We start from the raw sequence: 19979 nt of genomic DNA on the forward strand, positions 1-19979 counted from the left end.
CAGCGATTATTCTCAAAACAGCTGGCAACAAAAGTGAGTACACCCTAAGTGATAACAGCTCTACATCCTGAACCATGTAAAGTCACATGTCCTATTCATCATGTTCATAAGGGTGTTTTTTCAGTGGCCAAGTATGTCTCTAGACCTGAACACTATTTAGCACCTGTTGGGCGTCCTCAAGTGGAATGTGATGAAGCGCTGTGTGTCTAACATCCAGCAGTTCTGTGACATCATTATGGAGGAGTGAAAGAGCATCACTACAACAGCATGTGCAGCTCTGGTGAATTCCATGCCCAGGAGGATTAAGGCCGTGCTAGATAACAATGATGCTCACTCAAAATATTAACACTTTGGACACAGTTTTGACATGTTCACTTAGGGTGTACTCATTTTTGTTGCCAGATATTTAGACAATAAAGTCTGTATGTTGAATTATTGTTAGAGGACAGTAATATCCATATCAATATCCACAAGCTACCCATTGACTATTATATGTTCTCAAAAGAACAATAATAAAGGAGTAAAGTGGTTGCAGAAATGTGAGGGGTGTACTCACTTTTGAGAGATACTGTATACACACATGCACAACCCATCAAAAAGTTATATTTCCAAGTTCCCCTCATTTATCTTTCTATGTGGTGAAACAATGCAGAAGACATGAAAGATATGCAATAATCTTCTTTAAACAGGTGATATTGAGATGTGTCCACTATGTACGCTCAGTAAAGCCTTCATAATCTGAGGTGCTGTTCATTTATTGATTTCTGAGGCTGATAACTCTAAATGAACTTCTCCTCTGCAGCGTAGATACAGTAAGTTTTGAACTTGCTTTCCTGGGAAGGTCTTCACGAGAGCCAGTTTCTTCATTGCAAATAAACTTGACAATACTGTTCTTGCATGAAATATTCCAAAAAGGCTGACCTCCGTGTCTTAAAATAGTAACTGACTGGTTTTTGTTTCTTAATTATATAATACCATGTAAGCTAATTCATAGTTTTGAAATCGCCAGTATTATTCTAGAACGTAGAAAATAAATCAAAACTTGTACCCAAACATTTGACTAGTACTGTATATGATGTAATTCTGACACCTTATTTGGAAGAAAATAACCTCAAATAAAAGCGAAAAAACTGCACTTGGGACTCACATTCATTATTCAAGTTTGACTTATACTGTGTACAATACTTGGCCCTGACAGCTTTTATGTGTTATAATAATAATAATAATAATAATAATAGTAATAATAATAATAATAATAATAATAAGTAACAAGATAGGTCACAGAAGCTAAGTTTTGTTTAAGTGACCTTAAAACTAATTAATATGCATGTTGTGGAATATTATCATGTCTAAGCATGAATTCAAAATGTGGTGGTGGACAGTGAATAAAAATACCAGTAATACAATTCTGAGTTGCAACATTTAATATTATGTTAATTGATCAACAAACATCAGTTAACAAGCAAATAAATATAATAAATAGCTCAATTTCAGGTTCAACCGATTTCCCGTCACACCATTTCAGCCTCTCTGGTAACAGTAAATAATGTAAGCCAGCAATTGACAACACTCAATCTACATAAGCCTTGCTGCTTTTATAAGGACTGAGAAATGAAGATGGATGAGCAAAGCTGATCGGTTAATACAGATGTGGAGACATCAAGCTGGTACTGGAAGTACTGTATATTTTTCAGCATACTTTAAAGCAATGGTTCTCAACTCTGGGTCCTATCCTGTTCATTATGTTTTAATTCAGAATCTGCAGCAAATCACTCTTTTTCAATGTACACTTTCAACTTAAACATTCTTTCATGTTATTTGCTTTCCGTAGCCTGTGATAACAAGTGTGTGATTTTTGCTAGATAAAATGGTTTATCAGGTATGGTTTAAAGTGGGCTACCAAATTTTCTACTCCACCCTTCAGGATCACATTTATGTCTTAACATCTTCTACAGTATATGGATTTAATTATAATGTAACTGATGCTTTAATTCAGGATTATAAACCTGTCCAAAGCATCTTATTGGGAAACATGTAGCATGACCAGAATTTACACAACCACATCTGTATCGGCACTAACACATGCTCATGCAGAAAGATTGGAAATGACCGCTCGAGTGAACTCGTCGCTAGCAGCATAGCCTCCCAGATCTGCTGTTCGCACCTGTGCCAAAGAAACAGACCATTATTTTAGACACACACACACACATACACACAGGAGGCTATCCAAATAATATTGAAGTTTTCCACATTCATCTAGTTCTGCAGTTGGCTTGGGTTTCCTACTAAAAACACAGCAGTAGGTGGACTCTCTGTGCTAAAATACTTTTAGATGTGTATGAGCGCATCGAGGTGTGTGTTTTTTCAGTAGGCTGAGATAGACTGGTGCATTCTTGCCTTGTTCCCAGTGCTCACCAGATAAACCAGCATAAAAGACTATATGAATAAATGCCCAAACCACACAAGTGGACCATCTTCAGTAAGTATCCCAGTCAGGGTCTTGTAACATGTAAAACTCCACACAGACAGTAACATAACCTCAGGATCAATATTTTGGATGGCAATTAAGTCCAAGAAGAACATGGTTATGAATACAGAATGATGACCTTTACCTTAGAAGGGGAATTTGTGAACTTATGATGGTATAAACTGCACAGCAAGAGCTTCAAGTTCCTGGGTGTTCGAGTCAGTTTAAGTACATTAAGTACAGTTTTTTCCAGCTCTAGAAGAGAGCCAGTGCATTATAACTACACAAGTTCTTCTTTAGTATATAATATTCTGCAGTTGTACAGGAGCCAGTCCAAATTAAATCTTTCAGCTAAAATACTTTGATATGAAAACGAATTCATCATTTTGACCATTCTGTGTCATTACACAATAAAGTTTATAAGATGCTTGATGAAAATTTATTTTTTTTTATTACAGATTTACTGCATAATGCAATGAGAAGCCCATGGCATGCTCTGCGTGACTGTTTTCTCACACATGGTGCAAATCATGATACTCAGCAGTCCCAATGCTATAGCGGTAACTTTTCAAATCTGTTTCCCTTAGCAAGTGTTACACAAAGCTACAGCAGGAATTTCCTCTAAAACAGCTACATGACCATATAATCTTATAGAATAGCCTTTATTTTGTATGAAAAACAAGCAATCTGATCATAAATAGGGATTGTTTTTTGGTAATAAACACTTCCTGACTCACTTTCTTACAAAAAGTAATGAAATGATGCAATGTTGAGAATAGCTTCTTAAATCTTTTGAAAATCTGATAAAAATAGGTTTCTCAGTAGATCTCACTGATCATGAGATCAATGGAGCAAAGAGATCCACTGACCTGTTAATCCACTTAGCTGACCTACTATTATTTGTTCATACATCCAGAAACAATGTCATGATGTTTTAGGAAATGCTGGACATTAGCAGCTATTTATGAAGTGAACAGTATGAAGAATACACACATGAAAGTATCTTGCAGATGACAGTGCATCATTTAGGACAAAATGAGGAAAGAAATATCGCCCGTTATCAAACCAACATTCAGCAGTCAGGTTAAGACAGTTTGTGTCAAATAAAAAAAATGAACTTCTAGTGTGAACAAACATGAACAGAGATTTATCCTCAGTGCTTTGGATTTGTTGGGGAATATTAGGAGTTTATGGCTTAGCATGTAAAAGAAAAAGAATGAACCAAAAAAAAAAAAAAGCAACATTAAGCATTGCAACAGAAAAAAATAAGGAAAATCTGTCAGTTACATGAGTAAAGTCCACTTTCAGCGCCAGGACTGACAGCAACACAGTAAGGAATGAAAACTATAAGAAGGGGTGAAAAGCAGAGGGAAGCGGTCTATTGGGAACAGATAGTGTCCTTAAAACACGGGCCGGTGACGAAGGTTGGCCACGACGGCACGGATAAAATCACCCGTAGTGCTGTAACCGCCGAGATCTCGCGTCCGCACCTGAGACACATACACACAGACACACACGCAAATATGAAGAAGGAATTTGGATCTCTAATGCATTAAACTAAAAAAAAAAAATACGTGGAAAGGATTTTTGTGTTTGTTTTTGATCGAGCTCAAATGCAGATCTGATTCAGACCATCATTACAGAATTGTGAACATGCACAAAAATTAACAGTGATGAATTATATACAAAGACATTGGATTAGTAGTTAGTAATACGGTCATATCCAAAGCCAGCTCATGCGTTTCTCACTCCTATCTGCAGCAGACATGTGCTTGTGCGTGCAAATTAGCACACGCTTGTAAAAGCCTGACGCGATGTATAGTACGTAAACGTCTCCATGCATTTCTGTTTTGAAACCGTGCGAATTTCAATTTTAGTACAGCAAGACAGCAACTTGTCCTTCAGGTTTCTCGAAGGCCACATAATAATTAGTGTCTGCCATTAGGTATATAGGACAGAACAGCTCCTTAAGACAAATGAAGAAATATTTGGAGCAATGCTATTTTTCTCTGTGTTGAAGTTCTCACTAATATGACACTTAAAATACATCACTTAAAAATTAGGTTTCGGGAAAAGAAGCTCTCGCTCTGCCCTTAATTGCAATGCCACGTTTATCTCAGTTCAGAATTGCGTCCGTTTTTGGGCAAGATGTTGTATTGATAAAGGGTCGAAACCATTCCTCACGCTCCCAGAAACACTCTTTCACAATTTAAGTCTTGGATTATACCTGTGCCATCAGGGAAGAAAACCGTACATGTGGTAACCTGGTCATTCAGTACATTTAGGTCGTCAGCTGACTTTATTTTACTGCTACATAATGTTCCTAGACCTATATATGCTCAGCAAAAAAAGAAACCTCTGACTTTCAACTGTTTTTACTTTCAGTAAACTTAATGTGTAAATATTTGTATGAACACTAAAACAGTCAACACCATAAGACATAAACTAAAAATGTTTCCCAGTGTGCCCCTGAATGAAGGGAGGCTTAAAATCAAAAGTACCAGTCAGTATCTGGTGTGGCCACCAGCTGCTTAAAGTACTGCAGTGCATCTCCTCCTCATGGACTGCCTATTGCGGACAGTCTGAGCACTGATGGAGAGATTGTGTGTTCCTGGTGTGACTCGAGCAGTTGTTGTGCCCATCCTGTACCTGTCACGCAGGTGTGATATTCGGATGTACCGATCCTGTGCAGTTGTTGTTACACGTGGTCTTCCACTGCGAGGATGATTAGCCGTCCTTCCTGTCTCTCTGTAGCGCTTTCTTAGGCGTCTCACAGTGCGGACATGGCAATTTATCGCCCTAGCCACATCAGCAGTCCTCATGCCTCCCTGCAGCATGCCTAATGCACGTTCACGCAGATGAGCAGGGACCCTGGGCATCTTTCTTTGGGTGTTTTTTACAGTCGGTAGACAAGTCTCTTTAGTGTCCTGCGTTTTTAGAACTGTGACCTTAAATGCCTACTTTCTGTAAGCTGTTAAGGTCTTAACGACCATTCCACAGGTGCATGTTAATTAATTGATTATGGTTAATTGAACATGCATGGAAAACATTGTTTAAACACTTTACAATGAAGATCTGTAAAGTTATTTGGATTTTTACAATATTATTGTTGAAATACACAGTCCTGAATAAGGGACGTTTCTTTTTTTGCCGAGTATATAACGAGTCTAGACCTGACCAACTGAAGCAACCACAGATCATAACACTGAACACTTTAGTTCAGTGGGCACTAAACATAATGTTTGCTTTAATTGAAAACATTTTTATCTGTATTGTTTTACTAATAAATGGCTTGCTTATGACCCCACAGCTCTGACTTTTACTGTCCATTTTTTACGACGCACCTTCACCACATGTTTATGTGATCAAAGTTCTTCCTCTAAATGTGTGAGTGCCTCATAAGTGATCAAGAAAAGTGCCACATCATTTATTGCTTCAAAAAACTCTCTCTCTTCTTCTACTTATCCGCATGCTGGGCTATCACAGGAACATCATGCATATATGATGTTATGGATCAAGATCTTGTTCATATTTATGTACAGTTAGACATTTAGCAGAGTACAAATAATTGCTTGACGCTGTCCTAAAACACTGGGAACAAGGATGGAATTACAACTACAATTGACTGCTAATCTATTGTGCACACAAGTACAGTATGTGCGTCAACCTACTGCTATGTTTTTGAAGATTCAGAGGAAACCAGGGAACCTAGAACAAACCCACTGTGCAACTCATTCATGTTGTCTTATGCACAAAAAAATGCATTTCAAATAAAAATAAGATTTGCACAAAAAAAAAATAAAAGGAGCTATCATTACGTCTGAAATAATGCCCGATATGAGAGTGTAAACAATCAAGTTTTCTCGATTTATAAAAGGAAAAAACAGCCCATGTGTTAGTTTAACAAGATGAAACAAGGTTCAGGAATGATTAGTTAGTTAGAAGGCCCTTTTCAAAGCTTGTAGTGTAATCACATGCACATACAGTAAATGTGCACACTACCCCAACCCACATCCACACATGATATGAGGGGCATTCAAGTCAAACCGAGACTTTTGATCGTGCAAAACAACAGAACACAGTTATGAGAATAAAAACTACCTTTATTTCTCTATATAATCTTCCGCTACACTAATTCACTTATCCCAGTGTTTCACTTGGATGCCACCAAGGATCAGATGTTCCACTCCCTCAACGTTAAAAGTAACGACTGCAGTCGGAACCACCTCGGCCAGGATCGTCATTCAAGGACGTACACCCTTCTTTAAAACATTTGCACTACTCAAATGTTTTACTGTGGTTATCACTGAAGTGTTCTGTAAATGTCAATCAGTTTGACGCCTTCATCCACGAGAAAGTTTAATCACAAGTCCCAGTTTGACTTAAACATACATTTACGTCTCATGTTTGTTAGTTCTCAATTAGGCACAACAGTCTGAGTCCACTCCCAAGAACTGGTTCGTTGAAGTCAGTTTTTAATATCTATGTTATATTTCCCAAAGCAAAATGTAAACATTTAAAGAACTGTACTAATGGAACTGCACCAGACCAAGCGGCAGTGTGTAAGGACAATATGCAAATCCTTTTTGAGAATGCTTTTAATCCCATTCCCACCCAATGCCAAATGAATTTTCTGCCACATGAAGGTTTCTTGAGATTCCAGTCCCAAAGTCACACTTGTCTGTTATTAAACTTGCACATGCATAATAAGTCCCAAAAATTATTTATTCAGTTAAATAAAAACAGATCTTGGTTTTGGACTTTTAGACCATATTATACATACATGTATACACAAACACACTCAACAAACACACACAAAAAAACAAAGAATTCTTACCTTTCCCTGTTTTATAACCTTTTTAACTGCTTCAGACACCATGTTAGAGTGATACTCCAGGCTGAAACAAATTTCATGAAAAAAAACATGCATTTTAAAAGCCACAACGAGGTCAACGAAGGGACGGATTCAAATAAAGCCAGCCGAACCTATTTATTCATTTGCATAGAGTGCGCTAACCAGCCCGGTTGGTCTATTTCAACATATTGTCCTACTGTATCTTTTTTTATTTCTTTTCCATTTAATTGTTTGCAACTGTAAGTGTTTACTGAATGATCAGGAATTCCTGCTGGTTCTCATAAAGGTTGTTTCACATTTACAGATCAATGCATATTGTGTTTAATATATTTTTTATATAATAATATAGAAAGAACATAATACAGTTCTGAGTAAGTCTTGAGCCACCTCTTACTTCTTCATATTTTGAGCCAGACTTTCTTGTATTTTTTTGTCCTGAAAAATTGTTCTCCAGGCTTCTTGAAATACTTTTTTTATACTCTCATGTTTGGTAAGTTTTTGGTTTCAATCCCTGTACTTGTGCAGTTTCATAGGAATGTTTTTTGTTTGTTAAGCCACATAGTGTCATGAATGAGCATTCATTTCAGTTCAGAGTTGCGTTCATTTTTGGGCAAGATCTTGCATTTATAATGAAGGGTTAAAACCATTCCTCAAGCTCCCAGAAACACTTTTTCAAAATTTGAGTCTTGGAATATGCCTGTGCCATCAGGGAAGAAAATTTCAGATGTGGTAACCTGGTCATTTGTCATAGTTTCAGAGGAATGTTTTTTGCTTGTTAAGCCACACAGTGACATTAAAACATCTAACTTATTACATGAACCACTAAGAAACTAAGGTGTAATGATGGGAGATGATCAGGCTGGTAATTATTATACTGGTGATGCTGAGTGATGGAAAAAGACAAGAGGTGAAATAAGGTTGCTGATGAGGTTGTTATAAACATGAGGTTTTTTTTTTTTTTTACTGTACCTTTAGGCATTTTGTAGTCGGTCACGGTAAAACATTATCTCAGAATTCTTTAATTAAACTACATTTTTTAATAGGAGGAAATGAGGGGTGCCTTTTGGCAAAGTACTGTAATTAAAATTGTGACCATTGTTCATATTAAAACACGCGTTTATGGTGGTCCAAAAGACCAATTGAAAAATTTTTGCATAAATTTGTTGATTTAAGCATATTATCATTCAATAAACAGTTGGGGGGGGGGGGGTATTTTTCTGTACAGAATTGCAAAATGTTTAGCATGCATCATGTATATGGTTTTAATGCGACTGATCTGAAAGCATTTATTATTATTATTAGCTGGAATGATTTTCATAGCTCTATCAAAAATTAGGCCAACAAGAGAATAGAGACATCATTTTGGAAGGACCTCGGTTCAATTGTTTGGTTTAGAAAAACTGTGTGGAGTGCTCCCATCAATGTAACATAATTAAGATGTGCTTCTTCTGAAACACTTTAACCCATATAATCTTTCCAAACTGCTGCTTGAAAGATGTGGGTTTTGTATGTCCTGCATTTGCTAAATTGCTGGTATAATATAAATACCACAAGCAGCCTCTGATTAGTTTAATCAGCTCTGATGGAGAAGGAACTTCACCAAACTGTGCTGGACACTGGCCCTTCAGGACTGGATCTGAAAAGCCCTGGTACAGACCATGAGGAGAAACACACTACATGGGTGTGTCTATAGTGTTGGCCATGATGCAGGGTGGAGATGAACTTACTTGAGATGCCTCAGCATGTTAGCAGCACTAAGAAGCATAGCAGTAGGATTAGCAATGTTCCTCCCAACAGCCTGAGCAAAAGGGTGCCTTGCCCCCTAATCAAGAGAATGAAAAATTTTGAGAGAATAACACTAATAACTAAAATGAAACGTACCATTAAAATTTTTTAAAAGCCACTAAAACAATGTACAAAATGAATTATGTTTTTCTGTGTATGATCTAAAACACTGACCGTCTCAAAGACAGCATACTCAGCACTGTAGCTCTCCCCTGGCACCACACCGGCTCCACCCACCAAACCTGCTGCCAGGTTATCGATGATGTTGCCGTAGAGATTGGGCATCACCAGAACATCAAACTGGTATGGGTTCTGGACCAGCTAAACCACAAACCGAAGTGCACAGAACGCAAATGAAAACATTCTCCATTTAAAATGGTCTTAGATTTGAAAGTACAGTTAAAAAATGATGGTATAACTGAGGGTGAGTCTGATTAGGTCCAGTACCTGCATGCAGCAGTTGTCGATGATGATGTTCTCGTATTTGATCTTGGGATAAAGCTCAGCCACCTCAGCACAGCTCTGTAGGAAGAGCCCGTCACCCAGCTTCCTGTTTAAACCAGGATAGAAAAGTTCTTATTCTCTCATATGGAGAGACACACACATACAGTATTTGAGCAACTATTCAAAGCCTTTTTTTTTTTTTTTTACCAGAAATTAACTGTATGCCAGGGGTCCGTTCTTCGTACGTCGCTAACTCAGTTAGCTGGATTTGATTGTTGTGGATTTGTCCTGATCTTGGATTGTTTCGTTCTTCGATGCGCTTCTAGCATTTGTTGTCATAGCAACATATCCGTAAGCTTGAACCTGCTCGGGAGCAGGTTTATTTCATGTAAACAGGATTTAGGCTGCGCTCCTGCCGGGTTATGATTGGTTGAAATGGCGAGGTCACATCTGATTGGTTAAAGAGCATGACTGACTCACGTGGAAAAAGAAAAGTATATGCCCCCTGCCATGGACTCTGCCCCACCCACACACACACACATAATCGCTATCAAATATTATATATGAACATAAATTCATAGGTTTAGTATTATCAAATATGATATTACTTTTATAATAAACCCTAGGCATGAGACAGCCGAGACCATTATTACAAACTCTTGTATAATGTTTATTTTGTAACACATTTATTTTTCAGGGGTTTGTCATAAAAATATGCATAAAATTATTGTCTCATGTTATTTGTAATTTGTAAACCATTAACCTATGAATTTATGTTCTAATATAATATTTGATAGCGATTATGTAGGGGGGGCAATCCATGGCAGGGGGGCATTTCAGCGCATAACACGTGTTATAAAAAAAATTGAGCCGCTCTTTTTCCATTTCGTCAACCAATCGGAGGGCTTGTGATCAGTGTTTCTACTGTTGATGCATATCGCCTTTTAAACCTACGCACGAGCGCGCAATAATCCTAGAGAACTCAGTCCAGCTATACTAATCATCAACAACAGGTGAGCTCGAAGAACCGAATTAGCCGGATCGTAATTAGCACGATGATCTCATCTTAGATGTGTCAATTCATCTCGGATGTGTCAAGCGACGTACGAAGAACGGACCCCAGATCCTTGGCTTTAATACAAAGTATCGTTTTCACTATGCAAAGCATAGTTTTCATGATCACATGAGGTTTAAGTGGCATGTTTGGGATGAGCTTAAAACTGAAACTACAAGGGGTGTATAAATCAAACTGGGAATTCAAGTACAGTACAGCGATGAGACACTTATCTGCAGTAAAACATTTGAATGGTGCAAACATTAAAAAAATGTTTTAATGATGATCCTGGCCGAGATGCCATGAACATTCAGCAAGTGGAATGCCTGATCCTTAAAAATCGACAGATAACTTGTCACCCTCTTGGTCTGTCTGTTGAAACTCTACATACAGTCATTCACAAATACCACTTCCACATTGCAGGAACTTGCTGTATTGAAAAAAACTTTTAATGGTATCCAAGTACTAGTGAAACTAATATATATATATATACACGCGATATATAATATTCTGCACAATCAAACGTTTGACTTGAATACCCCTCAGAAACTATCCGTCAGTTCTCTTTAAAATATTAATTAATTTTAAGCCTATAAGCAGAAAAATGGCTTTTAAATTACGAGTTGTTTCATTATGAAAAGCTCCTAGTGACTTTTTTAAGATATAAACTGTATATTTTACATATTATATATGATAATATATAAACTGTAAATTACAACAACAATCTCCATGCTGAACAAATTCTACTCTGTTCCACTCCTAGAGAATTACCCAGTGTTATTATGGAAGGGGACTCTCCTTCCGAACACTATCTCTTTCCCACCCATCTTCCTCTTCTCCATTCCTTCACATCAGTGAGAAAGGTGCGTTAAGCATGTACATGGAAAAATTAAGAGTTCAATCTCTCCTGTACTGTATTTAGGGCTGTATTATTATTTTTTTTATCATTAAGGCTTTTTTCATACTTTGTTTTATTTTTTTATTTTTATTTTTTTAATTTAGTCCTGTCTTTTTCCTTGATTTTTCTCCCCAATCTAGTCGTGGCCAATTCCTCCCCGTCACTAGGAGGCTCCCACACACATCAAGGCTACTACAACCACTCAGTCGGGAGGACGAAAGCTATCCCGTGGTTTCCTCCGACCGCATCTTTTCGAACTGCTCGCCCCCCCCCCCCCCCCTTTAGGGGCGGAGTAACACACTCGGAGGAAAGCGCTAGCCGCTCCTTCCGTGTGCGCGAGCTCACAGACGCCCCCGATTGGCTGTAGAGCCGTGACTAATGCAGGAGCACAAGTACCTCTCATCCCTCCCCCCTGAGAGAGCTCGGCCAATCAGCTCTCTCTGTGCCTCCGGCTGTGAGAGGAAAACAGCATCACCCGGGGTTCGAACCAGCGATCTCCGGATGATAGGGCGAGCGCTTTACCACTGCGCCACTCGGCCTTTGTTTTATATTTTGTGATATAAACAAAATGCATCAAAAGTTAAATACAGTACAGTTAATAGTGAAGGAAAACGAATGAATTCTATTTACAGTACATGTATTCCTATGTATTTCTATTCCTAAAAATCGGTGTACGACTAAATTGGGTTAGAAACTGAACTTAGGAACGAATTACGATTGTGAGGTAAATGAGGTTCCACTGAATAATAATAAATAAATAAATAAATACAGCAACATGTCATGAAGTCTGTAAGTCTCATTAAAAAACAGACACTAGATTTAAAACCAGGCGCTACTGTATATATCCTTGCTCACATGATGTTGGCCTTGTGCACTGCAGTAACTTTGCTCCGGCCCTTTTTGGTGGCATAGTCGAAGGCAAACTTGGCAATGCGGCGGGACTTCTCTCTTGTGATGATCTTCAGACACTCCACCACTCCGGTCACACTCTGTGGTACACAAAAAAAACACATGATTATAATGTATCCTTTATATTAGACTGAGCAGAATATAGGACCACTATGGACTATATTTACCACTCAAACACTCTTCAAGCTAGTGATAAACAGACTCAGCTTTTCCTGATTTGACGCCACTCTTTACTCCAGTCAAATCACACACTCTTCTATCCTCATAAAGGTTTACCAAAAAACTTATAAATATTTAAGCTATGACTATACAAATACTACATACACCTTTCTTTATTTTGGCCACTACAAAAAGCCCAGTGGTTAAACAAACAGATGTTGGTACTGCAATATTCACCACTTAATTACAGGTTTGGTTTTATTCAGCATTCAGGAATATTAAAAACAAACTGAAAAGAGTAAGGAGTAGGTATATGTTTTCCATATGGGACATTGATACTTTGCATAAAGTAAAGGGGCTGAAATAAAAACTAACGTTTTAAAACATCTCGTCTCAGTTTCTAAAAACAATACTAAATACACTATAACTTTGAAAGATAAAAACTTGTTTTAGTTTATTGACGCTGCAGAAACTTCACATTAATCTTACTCATGGAATTCATGAAGAACCATGAGAACTCCATGAGTGTATGGAATTTGGCCTCAATTACTTACATGGTATTCACGTTCTGAGTGAGAAACTGGCTGTACACGGAAAACTTAAAACGACGAAGACCTACAGTGATGTACTTAGTTTGGATTAATTTAAAAGAATGAAATGCATATTTCTTTGAGCAAGAGAAAGTGAAACCTCATGCTCGAGTGAGCTGTATTCGCCCTCAGTCTGCTCGCGGATGATGACCAGGTCCAGGTTGTTGTGGCGTGTGCTGTAACCCGGGAGACTGTTCACGTGAACCACGTTGGCGAACAGGTCCAGCTTCCTCCTGTCATTACCAATGCAAACACAAACACACATACAAGGCATGATGATCAACACAATGCAGGCAGACATTTTCTAATTTCTCTTACAAAAATAAACTTCTTTCAAATGCCCAACATGTCTGATTACAGGTTGCAGCTAAAACAAGTTTAATAAGTTGGTACTGATCAGCACAAGAGAGCACATAATTCCCTTCTTATTAGAAATGGAAATTGTTACATACAACACCATTTAATATTAGCTGTTTACTGAGACATACTACTTAAATATACTGCATTGAAAGGAGAGAGGCTGCATCAGGGCATCGTTCTAGCGGTAAACTGAAGCTGAAATAAGGGTATTCATCAAAGTATTAAGTCTAAGATGGGGAAGGAGGCGGGGCTTCTAAGAGTTTAAAAGATCAAGGCATTTGTCATTCTTTTTTTTTTTTATTATTCCTCACACTATGGGTTGTCTGATTTTAAAATGCAAGACTTCTATTGAAAATGCATGGAAATTTAAGTTTTGCATAATAACCCATTTTCAGTTTATAATTAAAATAAATAAATAATCAACTTTTTTATTATAATCTGAAAATGGGTTATAACAAATATGGGTTATAACAAATTTTTATGCATTTTCAGTTTATATATAAATAGACAATTAAACGACCTGTTTTTTAAACATCTTAGCTAGCGTTTCAGTGATTTTACAATGTATTTTGTGAATAAAGCAGTACCTTAGTCTCATCTCATAGGAAGCCAGCTCTCCTTTGTACTCCATCGGTGTGTGGATCTTCCCTATGACCAAAAAAAAAAAAAAAAAAACGGATAGAAAGAAAGCACACTTTTTTCATCCCTTGTGTCATTGATTAAACATAAAATGTGCAAATTTTAAAATATTCTTCTTGTGAAAAAAAATATAGCATAGAATATTGGCATTTTCTAAAAAGTATATTTCAGTGCAGTTTACATGTACAATGCATTTCAGGAAAATGAACGTAATGAAAATGTTTTTTTTCCCCACTAAAATGTAATTTTAAACTAAAAATCATATACAGTATTCTAGATTTATTACATGTCAAGCGAAACATAGCAAACCTTTTCTTTTCGTTTTAATTTCAAAGATTACAGCTTACAGCTGATGAAAGAAAAAAAACTCCAGAATATAAAAATATTTGAATGTTTCCCAAGATCAATCAAAGAACAATGATAATGAAATTGTAAAATTCTGCACTTGTTCTGATTTTGTCCAGAAATCCTTAATAACAAATTACTGAATCAGTATAAGATGGCATAGAGGAGATCAGCCTGTAGCACTGCTGAGGCGTTATTGAAGACCAAGTTACTTTGATAGCAGCCTTCAGCTCGTCCTCTTGACATCTACCTCTTGACAATACGCCATAGAATCTCTGTGGGCTTCAAGACAGGCAAGATATCTGGTCAAACGATCACAGTAATATCATGGTCTGCCTGCCCTTTCAGAAATGACCTTCTGAGGCTTATCCTCCTTGTGGAGTGTCAATGATAGTCTTCCGGAAACCTGTCAGGTGCTCAGTTTTCACCAAGCATGTTCTAAACTAGACTGAAAGGTACACAGTATTTATACTGTATAAATAGTAATTTACTCAAATGCAAAATAAAATATTCTAATATTTTGAGGTACTTGATTTTTTCAATTTTCTTTTAAAATCAAGAAAACAAACAAAACAAAAATGTGAAATATCTGACTTTCTCGTGTAATGAACTGAGAATATACGAGTTTTATTTTTTAAAATAAAATACAAAAAAAAAAAAGAACATTTCCACAATATTTAGTTTTCTATATATTTTTTTAATCAAATAAGAACTGATAAAGATGAAGTTTGGCAAAGTTAATTCTATAAACATAATGACAATTTACCTTTGATAGCCACTTTGTTGTTTTTCATGGAGGAGAGCACCTGGTCCAGCTTCTCTTCACTTGCCATGTTCTGCACCTCACTCAGGTGGAATTCCTCAAACTCCACAGGTACATCAGCAGCCTGCAGGGGAGAGGGATGCAAACTGTGATTTAAGGTTCCCTATACTGCGGAAACATAATGATATCATGATTTAAGTCTCTAGTAACAGTTGAGGATATTAAAGTGAACCAAAATGGACAATTACAGATGTACATATAGGACATGCCAGAAGAGGTTAGCAGAGAAACCAAAGAGCACATCATTCTCAGCCTTCAACAGTCAGATTACTGCAGAATACATTTCTCTACCTCTTTATTAGAACATCTTCAGATTTTCATGCCACAAAGAAAATACACCATCATGCAAAAATGCTTTATATGCTTATATACCTTGAACACTTCTTTGACTGCCATCATGAGTTCAGGTCCGACCCCATCTCCCGGCAACAATGTGACCTTGAAGGTGCTGTCGGCCCGCGCTGGGGGAGTTTCTGAAGCATTCGGGTTGGCTGAGAGGCTCAGTGAGCGCACACACACGGGCTTTATGGCAGCACCACTCAGGCCCTGGGTCAAACAGAAAACAATCAGCAGAGGTTAAATGGTCACCTAACCATCTATGCTCGGCGGTCAAAATTCTTCTGTGATGTAAGTTCACTATTGTTGCACACTGTTATGTTTAATAGTTTCTGTTTGACAGTGCCTTTGTGTCCGTCACTATTGTTGCACACTGTTATGTTTGATAGGTAGCTTGCAAGTTATATGATTCATTATAAATCAACCATTATTCATTATAATCAAACCTTTATACTGTTTCAGGTATTATGCATAAGTACATAATCTGTAATTTATTATTTAACTACACTACGCCAGACAATTGAGCATTTGCCAAATCCCGAATAGCTTGTCTGCTCTAAGAACTTGCTTCCTACTTATGGCTTCTTTATATTGCTTTATACTGTAGAACCTATTTAAGCACAATATAACATTAAATAATTCCCCTACAATCTACAATAATATCAATAAGAAGCCAGACTAGACTGAACTTCATAATGCCAATACCAACATTTTGCAAAAGCCATTTATGATTTTACTCACACTCTGTATTTGTGTATATATTTTATGTTTTTTTCCTCAACCATACAATTTCAAGTTTTAATAAGCCGATATAATTCAATTCAATTTTATTTGTATAGCGCTTTTAACAATTGTCATTGTCGCAAAGCTGCTTTACACAATCAAAATAACTATTTAAGTCTGTATGGAATGTAAGAGTGCATGAATCAGGATGAGCAGATATACAGATATAAACTAATGTCTGAGATTCTTGTTCTTGGCTAACACTTCTGAGATGCTTTTCTGCTCATCACTGTTGTTAAATTAATTGATAATTAATACATTGATAAAAAGTATCAGTGTTACAGTCTACCTGAGCCTCCAGGAACAACCTGGACTTTAATCTTACACATCTCCTCTTATACTGAAACTTCCAGTCTCGCATAATATTATGCACATCAATCCCTGCTATCTGTTTTCACCCAGATGAGGATGGGTTTCCTGTTGAGTCTGGTTCCTCTCAAAGTTTCTTCCTATTACCATCTCAGGAAGTTTTTCCTTGCCACTGTCGCCGTCGTCCTCGGCTTGCTCATCAGGAACAATCATATCATTTTGATTCATACACATTCACATTTCATACTAATTTAATTCCTTTGATTGTGTAAAGCTGTTTTGTGACAATGTAAATTGTTAAAAGCACTATACAAATAAAACTGAACTGAATTGAATTAAAGTGTGGTTATTGGAGTTACCATGGCTTTCCTGTCAGCTCAAACCAGTCTGGTCATTCTCCTCAGACCTCTTTTATCAACAACCATTTCTGTCTGCTGAAATCACCAATGTATTGTTTTCCTACACACACAGTATGTCTGAACTTGTGCACATGACTATTTCAGGAAATCAGCAGCTTTGGAAATACTTCAATCAGCCACTTTTCACATGGACAAGATCACTGATTACTTTTTTTACATAAATAATAGGGACTGGAATCACTAGGTACCGTCCAATACTACTCACCTTCTCAAAGACACAATAATTAGCATTTTATAAGCAAATTATTGTGCTTTTGAGAAGGTGAGTAGGTTCACCTGATTGAGGTTAGCAGGAGAAAGATCCTTTTTCAAATCAGTGATTCTGTTTTTTTTTCCTGACATGTTCGTGTTATATGTTTAACTTGTTAAAAGTTGCACTGAACAAATACATCTGGATAAAACAAAAATTAGCAAAATGAGATCGTTTTAAATAAAAGATTGTTTTCTATACCTAATCTTACTGTAAGTCTCATCATCTACTTGATCTTAATGACCAGGTAAAAATAAAGCAAGATACGCCTATATCATGTCTCTACATCAGCTATTAAAGCATTTAATCCACAGCCAAGGAGACGAGATTTGCAATAAACATTACTTTACAGGATTTCATGCTGTTTTAAACCTTTTATTAACCTGTGCCTAGCCTAGCCCGAAAGCGTTACTTCTATCTAGCACCACGCTGTCTACTGAAAGGGAATAAATATTAACCAAAATACCTCACTGAACTCCCCTGGACATCCGTTACACATTTAATTGAGTCCATTTTCCTATTTTAACCCTCCGTTATGTATTTAAAATGACACTAAAGGTCTGGTCACTCACCTTGACCAATGATACAAGGCTTCCCCTCAAGGCGGCGGCCATCATGGAGTAAAAGCGGTGGGATTCCGTGCTGCAATCATGTAGAAAATTCTAGTTCCCCTACCCGTTTTCCGAGAACAGCCACGCCCACAAGCAGGCGCACTGACAAATGCGAACACATAGGCGTCAAATACAGTGGGCGGGGGACGTCAGTCCTCTTCTTCCTCGTTCGTTTAAATAAAGGCACGTACGCGTCTCCGCCGCCACCTCATGGAATTAAGAGCTCATTACACTGTACGTGGACTTAGTAGTCAGCACCTCAGGGGCTGGGGTTTGATTCCCGCCTCCTGTCTGAGTGCATGGAGTTTGTATGTTCTTCCCATGCAAACTCCACACACAGACCCAAGGCGGGAATCGAGCCCTTGACCCTGGAGGTTCGAGGCCACAGTGCTAATCGACTATTAAGTAATGTAGTGACATACTTTAAGAAATAAAAGTTGCATGTATATTTATGGGATTGGCAGACACCCCTATCCAGAGGGACTTATTGGGATATTTCATTGTTTTGAAAATAAAAAATCCATTATAGGTCTAGAATGTAATTAAATAAATAAATCACAAAACGACAAACACTGAATTAGAAGGTGTGTCGAAACATTTGTCTGGTAGTATACATTGAAACTTTAGAATTTTTTTTGTCTGCCATATCGAATGACAATTTCCAACCACAATTATACATTTCTGCTTGTTGACATTTGATAAGCAAATTATTGGATCAGTTAAATACAGGTATTATCATTGCAATGTTTTGACTTTGAACTATAGAAAAGCTCTTAGTAGCTAGATCAATGTATCTCTCCACTCTTATAGAAAATAACAAAAATAATCCTAGATTTTTCTTTAATGCAGTAGCCAAATTAACCAGAAATAAGACCACTGCAGAAATCTCCACAACAACATCATGCAAAAGTGAGGACTTCATGAACTTTTTAAATAATAAAATTGTAAATATTAGGCATAAAATTGAGGCTTTGAAACCAAACACTGTAAGTTATGCAGATGTTAATCTAGCCATGTCTGATCGGAACCTAGAATACTTTACTCTTCTTAAAGAGAATGAACTAATTTCAATCATCTCTTCTGCAAATTCATCAACCTGTATATTAGATCCTGTACCGACACATTTTCCTAAACAGATAATAACAGCAATAACAGAACCCCTGTTGAGAATATAACAGGTACCAGCAATAACAGAACCCCTGTTGAGAATATAACAGGTACCAGCAATAACAGAACCCCTGTTGAGAATATAACAGGTACCAGCAATAACAGAACCCCTGTTGAGAATAATTAATTCTTCACTCAGCATTGGGTATATTTCAAAATCTTTTAAATTAGCAGTTATTAAACCAATTATTAAGAAACCTGACCTTGACCCCTGTCAGCTGTCCAATTACAGGCCAATATCAAACCTCCCCTTTATCTCTAAGATTCTGGAAAAGATAGTAGCGGAGCAGCTATGCTCATATCTACATAGAAATGGCATACATGAACTGTATCAGTCAGGATTTAGGCCTCATCACAGCACAGAGACAGCACTCGTTAAAGTAGTAAATGAGCTCCTATTGGCCTCTGATCAGGGTTGTGTAACTATGCTTGTATTACTCGACCTCAGTGCAGCTTTTGTCCCCATTGATCACGCTATTCTTCTTCACAGATTAGAAAATGTAGTAGGAATTAAGGGTACAGCCCTCTCCTGGCTCAGATCCTATCTGACCCATCGTTATCAGTATGGAGACTTAAATGGTGATTATTCTGCATGTTCTCTAGTGGGGTTTGGCGTTCCACAGGGTTCAGTTTTAGGTCCATTGCTTTTTTCCCTTTACATGCTTCCTCTGGGCAACATAATCCGTAAGCATGGTATTAGTTTTCATTGTTATGCTGACGATACACAGTTATATGTCTCAGCAAAACCTGATGAGAAAATACAGCTTACTAAAATT

At 37.3% G+C, this 19979-nt stretch overlaps 1 protein-coding gene across 2 annotated transcripts; it reads right to left on the minus strand.

Moving 5' to 3' along the window:
- Positions 1-1406: 1406 nt before the first annotated feature.
- Positions 1407-18127, minus strand: idh3b (isocitrate dehydrogenase (NAD(+)) 3 non-catalytic subunit beta). Of its 2 annotated transcripts, none has more exons than XM_053478643.1 (11): positions 17998-18127; positions 15701-15874; positions 15272-15392; positions 14109-14169; positions 13262-13394; positions 12359-12492; positions 9555-9657; positions 9282-9428; positions 9050-9144; positions 7305-7365; positions 1407-2164 (listed from the first exon to the last, which is right to left on the minus strand). In XM_053478643.1, the coding sequence occupies exons 1-11, from the start codon at positions 18040-18042 to the stop codon at positions 2087-2089; spliced, it is 1152 nt and encodes a 383-aa protein (XP_053334618.1). In that variant the 5' UTR covers positions 18043-18127; the 3' UTR covers positions 1407-2086. The 2 variants fall into 2 exon arrangements, with proteins under 2 accessions (XP_053334618.1, XP_053334617.1); XM_053478642.1 differs by lacking the exon at positions 1407-2164 and adding an exon at positions 3111-3957.
- Positions 18128-19979: the final 1852 nt, after the last annotated feature.

The sequence above is a fragment of the Clarias gariepinus genome, chromosome 19, assembly GCF_024256425.1.
Source record: "Clarias gariepinus isolate MV-2021 ecotype Netherlands chromosome 19, CGAR_prim_01v2, whole genome shotgun sequence".
NCBI lineage: Eukaryota > Metazoa > Chordata > Actinopteri > Siluriformes > Clariidae > Clarias > Clarias gariepinus.